The sequence below is a fragment of the Rutilus rutilus genome (assembly GCF_951802725.1).
Source record: "Rutilus rutilus genome assembly, chromosome: 5".
Classification (NCBI taxonomy): domain Eukaryota; kingdom Metazoa; phylum Chordata; class Actinopteri; order Cypriniformes; family Leuciscidae; genus Rutilus; species Rutilus rutilus.
The window spans coordinates 16,174,634-16,191,362 of NC_140213.1; the positions used below are offsets into that span (position 1 = coordinate 16,174,634).

The following is a 16,729-nucleotide window of genomic DNA, read 5'->3' on the forward strand; positions in this document are numbered from 1 at the left end:
TTAAAGTTTTTTTGGCTTTTAGTATGAATATGTTAGCCTTACTGTTATCTATAAGCTAGAGTGCACCAAAACAATGACAAAATTTGCATTTAGAAGACCAAACCCAACGTTGAAAATGAAAATCAGATTGATGTCAGAATCCAGTATCAGTCGGGTTCTAACGTCATACTGACGTTAATTTCCAACCAAAATGCAACCAAAATCATCCCCTGACTGACATTACACTTTCTACTCAAGGACCTTGACACAAATGTAGTGGAGTAAAAAGTACAATATTTGTCTTTCAAATGTAGTCAAGTTAAAGTAAAATGTTTCCAGAAAAAAATAATACTCAAGTAAAGTACAGATACTCAAAAAGTGTACTTAAGTACAGTACTCAAGTAAATGTACTTTGTTACTATCCACCTATCAGTGGTCTCTTAGTCTGCCAGTTTTATAAATGAGAGAACGAGATGTCTTGTAAGTTCAAGTTAAAATAAATCCATCATGCAGAGTGTGAAAATTGGTTACAGATAGCTGATTCTTTTTCCATTTTTTGTATTATTGTCAAACATATACGGAGTAGATGCACAGTTTTGCTGTTTACGCACAGGTCATTGGCTTTAAATATGTGAAAAAGAAAACGGTTCATACTTTTGAGAAATGTTAGGATACATTTGCTTTCCTCCTCATAGATTAGACCTTCCACTAAACTCCACTCCACAACACTCATTGGATCTTGGCCTGCATACTAGCTACCTGTCAGAACCACATGAAAGCTCGGACTTTATTTGAATTCCTTGAAAGCCTACAAAACGTGGTTTAACCTGTTTGCTATTTATTATTGTATCATAGATATCTTGTTGCTCCTTTGCACTAGACTTACTAAATAGTGCCTGTTGATCCTTGGGATATACAAATGCAATGCAGTATAAATTGCCCACATTTATTACTCCTGTCTTAAAACCAAATGAGCACAACCTACTAAACAATACCCAACCAGAGTGTTTATGGAATTTCTGTGGCGAAATGGTGTCTCATTATGTCCTTCTCTGTGATTTGCTCAGATGGATGAGATGATCACTAACATCAGAGAGGTATTTGTGAGCAATCTGTATGATCTAGCCTGGATGGACGCTGAAACAAAGAAAGCTGGAGAGGAGAAGGTAAGGCTTATTTTCAGTTCTATGTTTAAAGTTTAAGCTTAATGATACTATATAATCACTGCTGATCAATAAACAACAAAGACTTGAAATTATACTGAGACATGACAAAAGGTAACTTTGAAAGCTCGTTCCATAGAAAATTTGGTCTTTAAAGAAATAAAAAGATTGCCCCAGATCCATTAAATGTATTAGCTACCTTAAAAAAGACTGCTTCTTTACTCTTCCTTACTGCAGGCACGAGCAATCAGAGAAAGAATTGGTTTCTCAGAAAATATCATGAACAACACATACCTGGACCAGGAGTACCAAGATGTGAGTGGCTACAAGAAAAAAAGTAGACTAAAGGCGGGCATACACTGTCAAGTCACCTTTATTTATATAGCGCTTTTTACAATACAGATTGTTTCAAAGCAGCTTTACAGAGATAACAGGAAATAATGCAACAAAGTTTGTTTCCAGAAGAAAATAGCGTCACAGTGCAGCTTAACCCTCTGGGGACCAAGCTGTTTTTGGGGTCCTTGAGATGTTCTGACATGCCCTGGCATTTGTGCTTTTTTCAGTTATTTATAAACATGTTAATGGCAAAGGTGTAAATTCACTCTATATAGCACAAACAGGGCTACCATAATATGCGAGCAACGTGTATGTAGATGTTTGTATTTTTAAGAGAATAATGTTTATGCGTGGTTATTGGAAAAAATTTAAATGAAAGTTGCTGAATTAAGACCACAAAACACATATTAAATATGTGTCCACAAGACTTTTGACTAATGGATGTTGTCCCTTTGAGTTCTAGCTTCAAAATTATGTGAAAATAGTCTTGCTTTATTGTTCACAAAAAAAAAAATACATTGATTTAAATGGTGTAAAACAGGTTTTGCTTGGAAAGCCAATATGCGAGGGGGAGGAGTAGTTTACACCTTAGATTACAATGTCCCACCCACTCTGCATAATGACTCTGCATAATTAGCCATTCATTCAGGTGTGACACTGACTGAGCCACAATGCAAGGACAAAAGATGTATTTAGAAGACTTATATTGACCATTTAAGATTTCGCTTACATCTATCTTGTAAATATGTTTTGCTATTTTATTAAAAATGTTACAATTACAACAACAATTACAATTTCAACAATATTTCAAGTGTACTCTTTCTTTGTAAAAAAGAAAAAGAAAAAAGATTATAGGCCTACATTTTATCATATGTATTCATTAGTTTGAATATATATATATTAGGGGTGGCACGGTTCACAAAACCCACGGTTCGGTTCGTATCACGGTTTTAGGGTCACGGTTTTCGGTTCTGTACGGTTCATGTTGTTGTTTTTTCTTTTAATCTTTAACACTCCAAAAATTTACTTCAGCATATGATATATAGCTGAATTATCTAATTATTTATTTATTTATTTCATAAATGGGGTGTGTTTGCAAAACGCAGCTTCTCATTTCCCATTCTGAAGTAATATGAGTGAGCAGTCACCCTGAGGAAACTTTCAGTGGCCCTGGAGGTCCATCATCTGTAGAGCTACGTGGGCTGTGTTGGACCGTTATTTGTCAATTTATCCTCGTGTCTCGTCATCATAGGCGGGACATGTCCCCACCATTTTTTGCCAGGGTTGATATTATCTTGCAGCACGGGTGTACCAATACAAATAAATAAAACATTTCCAGTTAACTAGCAAAGTATTTGTTTCATTCGTTTGTTAAATAAGAAGCAATTTAGCGCTGAAATGTGTTTTTTTAATCAAGTGATCAAAGTGCTCGTTGCAGTTGCGATCAGTGGTGCTGATACAGTGTTCTCGTGGCTCGCGCACACACCGCAGCGGCCGCACATTCATCACTCGGACGCGCGCTTCAAGCCATTGAGGAGACTCAAGGCTACTCGTTCCGATTAAATAATAAAACAAAATTCATACAAATCGGTCCCTGCTTGATATACAACCGCTGATAAACATAATCGGTTTTGATAAAGAAAAAAATATATACGATCGCAGATTAGAACTCAGAACCTTTGATACGCTTGGCAAGTTCTGCCACTGGACCATTAGGCTACGTGGAACAGTCGATCTATGTAGCCTATTTATTCACATGAAAAAAACAACATATAGTGGAGTAGATCTCATTAAATGTCTAGGTAAACTCAGTGTACTATATAAATCGTTTGCTGGACATTGTAATGTAATTCTACATATGTCTGATTTATGATTTAGCATTGTATTAGCACGGGCACGAGGCTACATTGCGCATGCGTCGAACCGTGCAAACCGCGCGACGCACACGCGCACCGAACCGAGACAAGCGAACCGAACGGTTCGGATGTTTTTTCATGTACCGTGCCACCCCTAATATATATATATATATATATATATATATATATATATATAAAATATATATAAATAATATAGTTATATATATATAACGTTAGAAATGAGCAGAAATTGCTAAACAAAAGCTTATTTGATGTGGCAGTATATTCTACAGTAGCCTAAAAACTGTACCCAAATCTAGTCAACAAGTAACGTTGTTTTTATGAAATATTAGGGCATATAAATGCTAATTTGCAGTTTAATACGTTGCTTATACAAATACATTTTATTTCAACATATTCCAGTCGATTTTTACTCATCTCAGTAGGCTATAGCAAAGCAGTTTATTCTTTCACACACAGACGCGCGATTCATATTTAGGCTAAACAGTCTTTACAAATATGTACCCTTCATTCATCTCACAGAAAGGCGAGTCATATTATAGAAATGCGATTCATCTTTTTGCGGTTTACATAGGCCTACACTAACGTTATTCCATAACGTTATTCCACATCAACACTTGAGAAAAGAAAACAGCCTACCTCACTCCTCAGCGGGATCTGCTCCTCATATCAGGAGATATTGCTCCTCATATCAGCACTGTTCTGAGGAAACTTTTCTCCATAAGGTAGGCTATATTATGCCTCACTCGATTGCGACGCGCTTTGTTTACAGCTGATGTGGGGGCGTTTCACAGACTGAAATGGTTCTCAGAATTGGCATTTGAATAGCACGCGCTCTCCAGGGAGTGGTCAAATTACTTTTGAATGGCTTGTAATGAGCTCGACTGGAGTCGCTCTCTTTTTATACAGATTACAGAAGCTGAGAATATTTGTTTTTTATATAAATTACTTCATTTAAAAGATGCGATCTCAAGCTTTATGCCCGTGGGTCTGTTTGCCTGTTCGACTGAATTTTCGCGGAGTTATAGATCATTTTCGAACGCGTTTCAAATGGGAGTTTACTGACAGAGAGAAGGCAGAAATCGCATCATGTTCATTTTTCTTTATTTGTCAAAAAGCAAAACACTTTATTTTTATTGTGAGTATACAGAAAAAAAATAGAAACTGAACAGGATCGATTGATGTATTACACGAAAATGAAAGATCAAAATTAACAGAGCATTTAGTGTTTATTTTCATTGCTAAAAAAAAAAAACGAGCAAAACGCGCAGGCGCGTTTTTGGTCCCCAGAGGGTTAAGTAAGTTCAGTGATGTTTCATTTTGTTTTAAAAAAAAAGAGAGAAAAGTTCTTAATTTATTTCATTTATATATATATATATATATATATATATATATATATATATATATATCTGGAGAAAACTGTGATGTCATCGTCCAGCTCAGTTCAGTTTTTTATAATGGTGTCAATGCAGGCAGATCAATAATATTGTTGAATTTTAAATTAAATGTCCCCAACTAAGCAAGCCATCAGGTGACAGAATGGAGAAAAAACCTTGGGAGAAACCAGGCTCAGTCGGGGGGCCAGTTCTCCTCTGGCCAACGAAGGAACGAAAAGTGTATGATTATGATTCAAGCAGCATTACAGGTCAGAAGTCAGATTGGATTGGAACATTCAGAATACTATACAGTTCCATCTGGTTGAAAATCGGAGTCATCACGTGCATATGCAGACGAGTTTGTTGAGGATCATGTCGTGTCGATGAGGCCTCCACAGGGGGGAGTCTAGTTGACAACCTTGATTGTGTGATCGTGTCTAGGTGCAGGTCTACCATCTGATCTGGATACGGCCCGGGTCTGGCTGATTACAGTTAACCTCGGAATAAACAGAAAGACTAAAATTAGCGTAGATGCCATTCTTTTTATAATGTAGCGAGTACATAAGGTGTTATAGGAAGTGTTCCCGGTTCCGGCCGACCTAATATATGCAGCCTAATATCTGTGCGATGTCTGTGTGATTTCAGCAAGGTTACCTACTCAGACTGAACGAGTAGATTGCATGCAATGTAAAGCCAAAGCTCAGGATTTGTGTGCTTACACAATACGGTCCGAACGTCGAGCTGCGACTTGACTGCTCACACTATACGTGTGAAATATGCGCGATAAACCCCCGTGCCGGGTTGCGCCAATAGACGATATCATGTATCCATAGATATTGTCAAAACAAGCATCAGCTATCAATATCAAGATGATTTAGCATTTCCAATTTATGTATTAAATTATTTGTATTATTGTATTATTATTATTATTATTATTATTATTAGGGAAGGCCTAGGCAACTTTTATTATTAAATTGATAGGCTATTATAATTAATTTGCCACACAATAATTTCATAGCGCATCACCGCATAACCAACGCGCTGTGAGGATAATAAAAGATTACATAGAACCTTATTGAAAATTGTCTAAAACATTTAGGTCGATTACAATGAATTATATATTATTATTATTATTATTATTATACCCCTCCTTGAACTGCCACCTTAACGTGGTGGAGGGGTTTGAGTACCCGAATGACCCTAGGAGCTATGTTGTCCAGGGCTATATGCCCCTGGTAGGGTCTCCCAAGGCAAACAGGTCCTAGGCGACGGGTCAGACTAAGAGCGGTTCAAAAACCCCTTATGAGAGAAATTAAACCGAGGACCGTGACGTCGCCCGGTATGGCACAGCCGGGGCCCCACCCTGGAGCCAGGCCCGGGGTTGGGGCTCGTATGCGAGCGCCTGGTGGCCGGGCCTCCCCCCACGGGGTCCGGCCGGGCTCAGCCCGAAGGAGCGACGTGGGGCTGCCTTCCCGTGGGCTCACCACCTGCAGGAGGGACCGTAAGGGGCCGGTGCTGAGAGGATTGGGCGGCAGTCGAAGGCGGGAGCCTCGACAACCCGATCCCTGGACACGGAAGCTAGCTCTAGGGACGTGGAACGTCACCTCGCTGGCGGGGAAGGAGCCTGAGATTGTGCGTGAGGTTGAGAGGTTCCGACTAGAGGTAGTCGGGATCACCTCTACGCACGGCTTGGGCTCTGGAACCACACTCCTCGAGAGAGGATAGACTCTTCACCACTCTGGAGTTGCCCATGGTGAGAGGCGGCGGGCTGGTGTGGGTTTGCTCATAGCCCCCCAGCTCAGCCGCCATGTGTTGGAGTTCACCCCGGTGAACGAGAGGGTCGTTTCCCTGCGCCTACGGGTCGGGGATAGGTCTCTCACTGTCGTGTATGCCTACGGGCCAAACGGCAGTGCAGAGTACCCGGCCTTCTTGGAGTCTCTGGGAGGGGTGCTGGAAAGTGCTCCAACTGGGGACTCCGTCGTTCTACTGGGGGACTTCAATGCCCACGTGGGCAGCGACAGTGACACCTGGAGGGGCGTGATTGGGAGGAATGGCCCCCCTGATCTGAACCCGAGTGGTGTTCAGTTATTGGACTTCTGTGCTAGTTACAGTTTGTCCATAACGAACACCATGTTCAAGCATAAGGGTGTCCATCAGTGCATGTGGCACCAGGACACCCTAGGCCGTAGGTCGATGATCGATTTTGTGGTCGTTTCATCTGACCTTCGGCCGTATGTCTTGGACACTCGGGTAAAGAGAGGGGCGGAGCTGTCAACTGATCACCACCTGGTGGTGAGTTGGATCCGATGGCGGGGGAGGAAGCTGGACAGACTCGGCAGACCCAAGCGTACTGTGAGGGTCTGCTGGGAACGTTTGGCAGAGTCTCCTGTCAGAGAGATCTTCAACTCCCACCTCCGGCGGAGCTTCGACCGGATCCCGAGGGAGGCTGGAGATATTGAGTCCGAGTGGACCATGTTCTTCACCTCCATTGTCGAAGCGGCCGCTCGGAGCTGTGGCCGTAAGGTCTCCGGTGCCTGTCGAGGCGGCAATCCCCGAACCCGGTGGTGGACACCGGAAGTAAGGGATGCCGTCAAGCTGAAGAAGGAGTCCTATCGGGCCTGGTTGGCTTGTGGGACTCCTGAGGCAGCTGACGGGTACCGGCAGTCCAAGCGAACTGCAGCCCGGGTGGTTGTGGAGGCAAAAACTCGGGCCTGGGAGGAGTTCGGTGAGGCCATGGAGAAGGACTATCGGCTGGCCTCGAAGAGATTCTGGCAAACCGTCCGGCGCCTCAGGAGAGGGAAGCAGTGCCCTACCAACGCTGTCTACAGTAGAGGTGGGGAGCTGTTGACCTCAACTGGGGATGTCGTTGGACGGTGGAAGGAATACTTCGAGGATCTCCTCAATCCCGCCGTCACGTCTTCCATTGAGGAAGCAGAGGCTGAGGGCTCAGAGGTGGACTCGTCCATCACCCAAGCTGAAGTCACCGAAGTAGTCAAGAAACTCCTCGGTGGCAAGGCACCGGGGGTGGATGAGATCCGCCCTGAGTACCTCAAGTCTCTGGATGTTGTGGGGCTGTCTTGGCTGACATGCCTCTGCAGCATCGCGTGGCGGTCGGGGACAGTGCCTCTGGGATGGCAGACCGGGGTGGTGGTCCCTCTTTTTAAGAAGGGGGACCGGAGGGTGTGTTCCAACTATAGGGGGATCACACTTCTCAGCCTCCCTGGGAAAGTCTATGCCAGGGTACTGGAGAGGAGAATACGGCCGATAGTAGAACCTCGGACTCAGGAGGAACAGTGTGGTTTTCGTCCAGGCCGTGGAACACTGGACCAGCTCTATACCCTCTACAGGGTGCTGGAGGATTCATGGGAGTTTGCCCAACCAGTCCACATGTGCTTTGTGGATTTGGAGAAGGCATTCGACTGTGTCCCTCGCGGCGGCCTGTGGAGGGTGCTCCGGGAGTATGGGGTCCGGGGTCCTTTACTAAGGGCTGTCCGGTCCCTGTACGACCGAAGCAGGAGCTTGGTTCTCATTGCCGGCAGTAAGTCAGACTTGTTCCCGGTGCGTTTTGGACTCCGGCAGGGCTGCCCTTTGTCGCCGGTTCTGTTCATAATTTTTATGGACAGAATTTCTAGGCGCAGCCAGGGGCCGGAGGGTGTCAGGTTTGGTGACAACACGATTTCGTCTCTGCTCTTTGCAGATGATGTTGTCGTGTTGGCCTCATCAAACCAGGACCTTCAGCATGCACTGGGACGGTTTGCAGCCGAGTGTGAAGCGGCTGGGATGAGAATCAGCACCTCCAAATCCGAGGCCATGGTCCTCAGTCGGAAAAGGGTGGCTTGCTCGCTTCAGGTTGGTGGAGAGTTCCTGCCTCAAGTGGAGGAGTTTAAGTATCTTGGGGTTTTGTTCACGAGTAAGGGAAGGATGGAACGGGAGATTGACAGACGAATCGGTGCAGCTTCCGCAGTAATGCGGTCGATGTACCGGTCTGTCGTGGTTGAGGCTCAGCTCTCGATTTCCCGGTCAATCTACGTTCCTACTCTCACCTATGGTCATGAGCTTTGGGTCATGACCGAAAGGACAAGATCCCGGATACAGGCGGCCGAAATGAGCTTTCTCCGCAGGGTGGCTGGGCGATCCCTTAGAGATAGGGTGAGAAGCTCGGTCACTCGGGAGGAGCTCAGAGTAGAGCCGCTGCTCCTCCACATCGAGAGGGGTCAGCTGAGGTGGCTCGGGCATCTTTTCCGGATGCCTCCTGGACGCCTTCCCGGGAAGGTGTTCCGGGCGCGTCCCACTGGGAGGAGACCCCGGAGAAGACCTAGGACACGCTGGAGAGACTATGTCTCCCGGCTGGCCTGGGAACGCCTCGGTGTCCCCCCGGAAGAGCTGGAGGAAGTGTCCAGGGAGAGGGAAGTCTGGGCATCTCTGCTTAGACTGCTGCCCCCGCGACCCGGCCCCGGATAAGCGGAAGAAGATGGATGGATGGACAATCAATTATAGGCATATAATTAAAATTATTAACAGTCTATAATATGTCCGAACACTGCAACAATTAGTCATCAATGAAACTTAAAAACAGCTTTATTTCAAAAACATTGTTTTTACAAATTAATAAAAGAGGCACGGTGTAGATAAATCGCAGGTGGCTTGGAAGACCGTATATGGTTAATCCATTTTGCAACACGAACTGGAGGTAAGCAACAGTAATTTGTAGCTAGTTTGGCTACAGAACTTAAAGATCTCCCTCTTTTCTTTTTCTTTCTTGATGCAGATGAAATGGTTAAACTTCTGTTTTTGCGCAGGCGCAGTGAGGGAAAAAACACTGAGTTTAGCGCAATCGGTTAGTAGCTCTGCTTCAACTGTGCGATATAATCACAAGGAGCGACCAAAATTTCTGACATGCCAGAAATTCATCCGACCATCCGATTGCCGATCGGGAGAGGTTAATTGCCTCTCATTTCCCCCTGTACACTGCACAAACACTGCACGACAAACGACGCACGACAAAGCTGAAAATTGGCCCGACCTGAAAAAGAGTCGCACGAATCAGAATTCGGCTCAAAATCGGACGAAAATCGCAGTGTATGACCGCCTTAAGGAGTCAGGAGTTCAAAAAGATTATTTTAATTTAAACCCGGGGGGTGTCCAATCCTGCACCTGCAGGGCCACTGTTTTGGAGAGTTTAGTTCCAACCCCAATTAAACACCTGAACCATTTAAGTAAGGTCTTCCTAGGCATACTATAAACTTCCAGGCAGGTGGTTTGAGGCAAGTTGGAATAAACTCTGCTGAGCAGTTGGCCTCCAGGAGTAGGTTTAAGACTGTGCTGTTGTCTGCATGTTATCTGTTGTGCAAACCTTGATTTTTTTATTAGTTAAGCTATAATGCAGAAGAATACTTCGAGAACATCCTGAAGAACTTGGAGTTTGGTCAGAAGAAACGCCTGAAGAAACTGAGAGTCAAAGTAAACAAAGAAGAGTAAGACCTCTTTCCATAATGTCCCCCCAAAATAGCTCTAAAATAGCATTTTTATCGAGTTTAGTAACTGCTATAAAACCCTAACGAATAAAGATCTGTCATTAAATATTAAAGTGATATGCATCTTTAATTCAAGATGGATAACAGGAGCTGCTGTGGTCAATGCATTCTACTCATCTAGCAGAAACCAAATAGGTACTTGTAACACTTTTACAAAATGTAGCAGTAATTTAACAAAACAAATCAGGTATGTCTGATCAATTAATTAATTATTTATACATTGGAATTATCTGCTTTCTCTCAGTATTTCCTGCAGGTATTCTTCAGCCACCATTCTTTGGTAAAGGTCAGCCCTGGTCTCTGAACTATGGAGGCATCGGGATGGTCATTGGACATGAGGTTACTCATGGCTTTGATGACAATGGTATCAGACTAGAAACAGATCTCCGTTAATGATTCTTCATTTAACGCTGTTGTAAGTTTAATCTCCATGCATTTCCTTTCTTGTTCAGGGCGTAATTTTGATAAAGATGGTGACCTCAAAGACTGGTGGACTCCATCTTCGACTCAGAAATTCCATGAGCTTTCCAAATGCATTGTTGACCAGTATGGAAGCTACTCTTGGGATTTGGCGAACGGACAAAATGTATTCCATCAAATGTCTTCAGACTGATTCACACCAATTCACATAGTCAATAACTGTCTAATCAGACCACCATCATGTTTAAATTCCATTTCTTTTACAATGTCTTTATTTTTTATATACATATAAATTTGAGGTTGTGTAGCAAGATGAGGGGAAATTATTCAAGCTGACATGACAAATAATGTAATGTCCAGTCAAACAAAGCTTACCAAATATTACCAAAATACTCCAGTTCTATCTACCCTACTGTGCTAAGCTGTTTACCATATGTGGCAAATAAGACTTTAAAGCCTCTATCATGGGTTATTCATAGCTGTCTGTGAATTTCTGACAACAGCAATATGGACCTTATTGTACACAAATAGTTTTCCTGGAACTAGAATAAGCTGCAATTTTTTAGAGATGTAGAAGGACATCTAAATTATGGTTTGATTTTCCATCCCCTTTCTTCTTTTCTTTCTCTTCTATCCTTTGTGTGAACAGCTAAATGGGAATAATACCCTTGGGGAGAACATTGCTGACAACGGGGGTATTCGCCAGTCTTATCAAGTAAGGACAGGGCATCTTGGCCTTTACTGCAGCTCTTTTGACATCCCTTTTTACTTCCAGAAGAATAGATTTAGTTTAATACAATTTCTCACGTGCAAAATTCAAGGTTAAAAAGGTTAATAAAAACATGATGATAGATTCTCATATGCATGATGATAGATTCTCAGTTTGTTCCGCTGTGGATGGATTTCAGTCAGACTGTGATGACAGAGGGAATCGGCTTAATGGTTTAGACTCTTAGAGAAGCTGAAGGGGGAGAAAATGGCTCATGGACTAAAGTTCAGTGTATTTAATACTAGGTCTTACTGAACCATCAAATATGGTCTACAGTATGTAAGATACAATCACAAATCTGTCAATGATTCACAGGTCACATGTGATTCACATTATCTTCAGAAAGCATTTGGCTGTGAGATGAAACTTCATGTCTGATGTTAATTATTATTAAGAAATATGAGAGAGAAACGAGTATGTTTCCAGTAACTTCATCCCAAGATTCATCAGTATCACTGTGTTATCACTTTTTCAGGCTTACCAGAACTATGTGAAAAAACATGGAAAAGAAGCTCCTCTGCCTGGAATTGATCTCAATCATGAGCAACTCTTTTTCCTTAACTTTGCACAGGTGAAACTCTTTATGTTCTTATAACTAAGAACATAAAGGAATGTTACATGTTCAGCACAAGTTAAGATCAGTTGACACCACTTTGTGACATTGTTTTGATGACCACATTTATCCCTACTTTTCCCTCCTTACAAAAATTTGGCTTACAGTGGCTACGTTTACATGCAACCAAATAATCCATTAGTAATCGGATTGACGGCTCAATCGGACTGTAATGTAAACACCTTCATCGATCCGATTGAGCTCGATCCGAATGAAATTTCAATCCGATTGAGGGGTGGTTTATTTATCTTCTAATCTGATCGAGAGAACATCTAAACACTTGATCGGATTGAAAACCCAAACTGAAAGGACTGCGCATGTGTAATGATGTAGAAATAGCGTAATGATGTATGATGCGCAGAATGAGCTGTTCATCCTGTTGAATAAAGTGTCACATAAACGAGTCCCATCATTCTAAAATTCTCCTTTAGATCCTCAGCATCTGTGAATTTTGTAAATCGATCAGGATCGATTGCTCTGGTCTGCCTCAATCCGTGTATCATTCATTCAGTTTTTTTATTTAATATTGAAAGTAGAAAAATGAGAAAACAGTTCCTTTTTTTGATTTTTCATTTTTTTTCCCAAAAAAAAAAAAACAAGATTTCAGCTTGATTTTTCGTTTTTCATTCTGAGGTAGAAAATGAATAAACAGCTTGAATATTCGATTTCTACATGTGGGCGGGAAATAAAATTTCAATTGATTTGTCAGCAAAAGATCAAACTGTTCCGTCATCAGTTCTTCCTTAGTTCCGCACAGCAGAATAAAAGTCCTCCGCTGCTGCAGCTGATGTGCTGATTCTTATCTCATTTATTGCAACTACATTTCATATTTTTCTCATCAAACAACCAGACTAACGAATGGCTCGACACAACCTGTACCGGGGAAGAGCCTAGACAGGGCTGCCTTCTGTGTAGATACAAATTCACCTACGCTTTGGTATGGCAGGATAAATGACGGCTGTTAGCATGGTCTCCCTATGAAAAGAAAGTCTCAAAATCCAAATGAATCAAATGAGATCGACTCAGAAAAGACGTCAATGAATGCACGCGTGTCACCTGATCCACACATGCACATCTTCTGTGTTGCATGTGCAAATTATGATACACTAATACAAAGGAAAACATTTGTATTCACAAAAATGTCTCTATTTGTACAAATTGCTTCACATTCATTCAATTTTGAATTTTGCACACGCAAGTTGAAAGGCATGGATAAAACATTTCTGCAACATGTATCAAGTTCATTGATAAGTGTGCTTACACGTGTTAATCTTTTTGAGACTATAATCATCCCATATCTCCCTCTCCCAGTAAGTTTTAAAAAATTATATAATTAATTGTAAATTAAATATTTTAAACACTAATACAAAAAGGAAAGAATAATGCATTGACTAACCTATGTAATCGGCCTAAAGTTCACGCATGAACTGTCATTCAGACTGACTATCTAACAACTGGAGAACAGAGAACAACAGAGATAATAAAATACATACTCTTCTGATTTTTATGATGTAGGCCTAGGCCTTGTGTTTTATTAAAATTTATTAGCCTATAATTTATATCTAAAGGATGCGTGCTTGTGTGCGGTGCACCGGGTCATGTTGAGAGTAAAACATGTGCACGTCACATCGTTGTAAAAAATGCATTTTATTATTGGCCTATTCAGAAATAGTGTAAAAGACTGGTAAATAAAATACAAAATGAACATTATATTAATAATATATAGGCTATGCGTATTTTACTTCCCCTTACTGTAGCCTATGTCAAATCCTTAAATGAATGGTATTCAGAAAACAAGAATGAAAAATAAATAACCACGTATAATAAAAATATACATAGTAACCTTTAAAAATTGCCTATTATTTATTACAAACAACATTTAGCCTATTTTAAACGCCAAGCCTAAACAAATTTATTTGAATCGAAACTGAAACTGTACAGACGTTGGGTTCGCACATCTCTCATTCAGTCCAAAGTTTCCGTATTTGCAATGTAACATTTGGATGCTAACTATTAATGTAAAGAAGGCTTCGTACTTTAGCTGAGTCCTAATATAGGCTACACGAAGGCTAAATCAGCATCTTCAAGGGAAATGAGTTTGGAATATCATCAAGTTTACTGACCGGCACAGCCTTTATATTGTACAAAAGGTGAATTAAATTAAGCAGAATAACTTTGTATATGTTTGGTTGACTGTTTTATTTTAATAATGAACAGGCTGCGATGTCAAGTTAGCAATGCCAGAAGTGAACTGATAATATGTGTAAGCGCGATGCGCCAGTGCCATCACTTGGATTTGTTCCTTAGCTGGAGAAATAACGTAATACTCTGTCCTTTAATACTCTGTCATTCGAAACAGTAAAATGTAGCCTATATTTTTATTTGTGTACATTCAAAATTACTACAAAATGTCATGTCTTTGAAAAATAAAGAAAACAACATGATGCGCTGCTTTAGCGCATCTCAGTCTCCTTGAACATCTTTCTGGCGCACACCAAAAATGAACCAAAATATAGCGAATAGCCTTCTTGGCGCGCCTACTTTTGAAAGTCAACATTTAGATTATTTGAAGTAAAATGCATTATATAGGCCTAAGTCACTTAGGAATAAATCACAGCGTGCTTCATGATAAAAAACGTGACTTTACTGTCCGGAAAATATAGGAACAGGGCACTGGCACCCCCTGGCACTTGAGAACTGCTGATCTACACAGAAGAAAGCCCTGGCTCTTCCTCTGTACGGGTTGTGTCGAGCCATTCGTTAGTCTGGTTGTTTGATAAGAAAAATATGAAATGTAGTTGCAATAAACAAGTTAAGAATCCGCACAACTGTAGTAGCAGCGGAGGACACTGTGGCTTTTCCTACTTCACACTTTGCAAGGTTCAAGGTTAATGAAGCATGTGCTAGTCTGTCAAAGACCATCTCCAATGTTTTAATGTGGTCTTCCCATGTCTTGTTATAGACCACGATGTCATCAAGATATGCATCACAGTTAGGAACATCTCTAAGCACAATTTGCATTAGCCTCTGAAATGTGGCTGGGGCATTTCGCATCCCAAAGGCGAGGACGGAATACTGTATAGGAAGAAGTCTGTTGTGGCAAAGGCAGATATTTCTAAAGCACGGGCGGTCAGGGGCACTTGCCAGTAGCCTTTCAGCAGGTCCAGCTTTGTAACAAATGTAGCTGACCCCACTCTATCTACAAAATCCTCCATACGGGGGAGTGGAAAGGAGTCCGGTTTCGTTACCGCGTTGACTTTGCGGAAATCTGTGCAGAAACGAAAAGTGCCATCTGCCTTTGGGACCAACAAACAGGGAGAACTCCAACTTTGACTATGTTGGGCCAGGCCATGCTGTAGCATATATTCAGCTTCAGTTTTCATTAAGTTACGCTTGGTTGGATTAACCCGGTAAAGATGCTGTTTAATGGGTTTAGCTAGCCTAACATCGATGTCATGTTCATGTCATGTTCTAGAACTGAAGTTCTGCCTGGGACATCAGAGAACAAGGATGGGTAATGATGCATCAACTTAACAACTTGCTTACTCTGCTCGGGTTTTAAATGGGCAAGAAAAGAAGACAAATCTTCCAGCACAACAGAGTTTTGCAACCTTCCACCAGTTTGCACACTAGCTTGCATGGTCTCTTCTACATCTGACATATCAACTGCCATTGTCACAGGTAGAGCAGTCCTAGGGTTAGGTGGAGAGACAGGCTTTGAGTTACACACAAATCTCTTCAACATATTAATGTGACATACTCTAGTCTTCCGTTTCCTGTCAGGAGTATTGATCATATAGTCTGTATCGCTGAGTTTCTCTTTCACCCGATATGGGCCTACAAATTTAGCTTGTAAAGCAGAACCAGGTTCAGGCAGAAGTACAAGAACTTCATCATTTGGCTGGAAACTACGAGAGACACTTCTCTTATCATAGCGTGTCTTCATCTTTGACTGAGTTACCATCAAATGTTCCAGAGCAAGACTGAGTGCTTGGTGCAACCGCTCCTGAAATGAATTAACATACTCTAGGATTGTTACTGGCACAGCATCCTTTGCTAGTAATTGTTCACATAGCACTTTGAGAGGTCCACGCACGAGTGTCCGAATACAAGATCTGCTGGACTAAAACCAAGTGACTCCTACTCCGCTTCTCTAATGGCGAACAATAAAAATGGCAAAGCTTCAGCCCAGACTTTCCCACTAGAGAGACAGTAGGTACGCAACATTGTTTTGAGTGTCTGATGAAATCTCTCCACAGCACCTTGTAATTGTGGGTGATATGCACTTGAGAGTACATGCTTAATCCCAAGCTGAGCTAATGTCTGAGTGAACAGTCTAGATGTAAAATTTGTGCCCTGATCAGATTGCAAGACTCTAGGCAAACCAAAGGTGGTACAGAACTTGATCAGTTCTCGGATAATTACAGGAGCCTTGATAGAGCGCAGGGGGATTGCATCGGGAAAGCGTGTCGCTGTACACATAATGGTTAGGATGTACTCGTGTCCCGATTTTGACTTGGGTAGCGGACCTACACAGTCGATCAACAAGCGTTCAAATGGTTCTCGCATAACAGGTATGGGGTGTAAAGGAGCAATGGGAAGCTTCTGGTTCGGCTTACCAGCTAACTGGCAAGCAGCGCACGAGCGGCAGAAGTTAGACAC

General features: G+C 42.0%; 1 protein-coding gene across 1 annotated transcript in view; it reads left to right on the forward strand.

Annotated features, from left to right (window-relative positions):
- LOC311290242 (neprilysin-like) overlaps positions 1-16,729 on the forward strand; it is a 199,570-nt gene that overhangs the window by 175,746 nt on the left and 7,095 nt on the right. The window contains exons 14-21 of the mRNA XM_084408606.1: positions 1,047-1,145; positions 1,380-1,457; positions 10,102-10,205; positions 10,342-10,400; positions 10,510-10,629; positions 10,718-10,851; positions 11,335-11,400; positions 11,930-12,025. Of these exons, the coding sequence (XP_084264732.1) occupies positions 1,047-1,145; positions 1,380-1,457; positions 10,102-10,205; positions 10,342-10,400; positions 10,510-10,629; positions 10,718-10,851; positions 11,335-11,400; positions 11,930-12,025 (756 nt within the window). The remainder of the gene's footprint in view (positions 1-1,046; positions 1,146-1,379; positions 1,458-10,101; positions 10,206-10,341; positions 10,401-10,509; positions 10,630-10,717; positions 10,852-11,334; positions 11,401-11,929; positions 12,026-16,729) is intronic.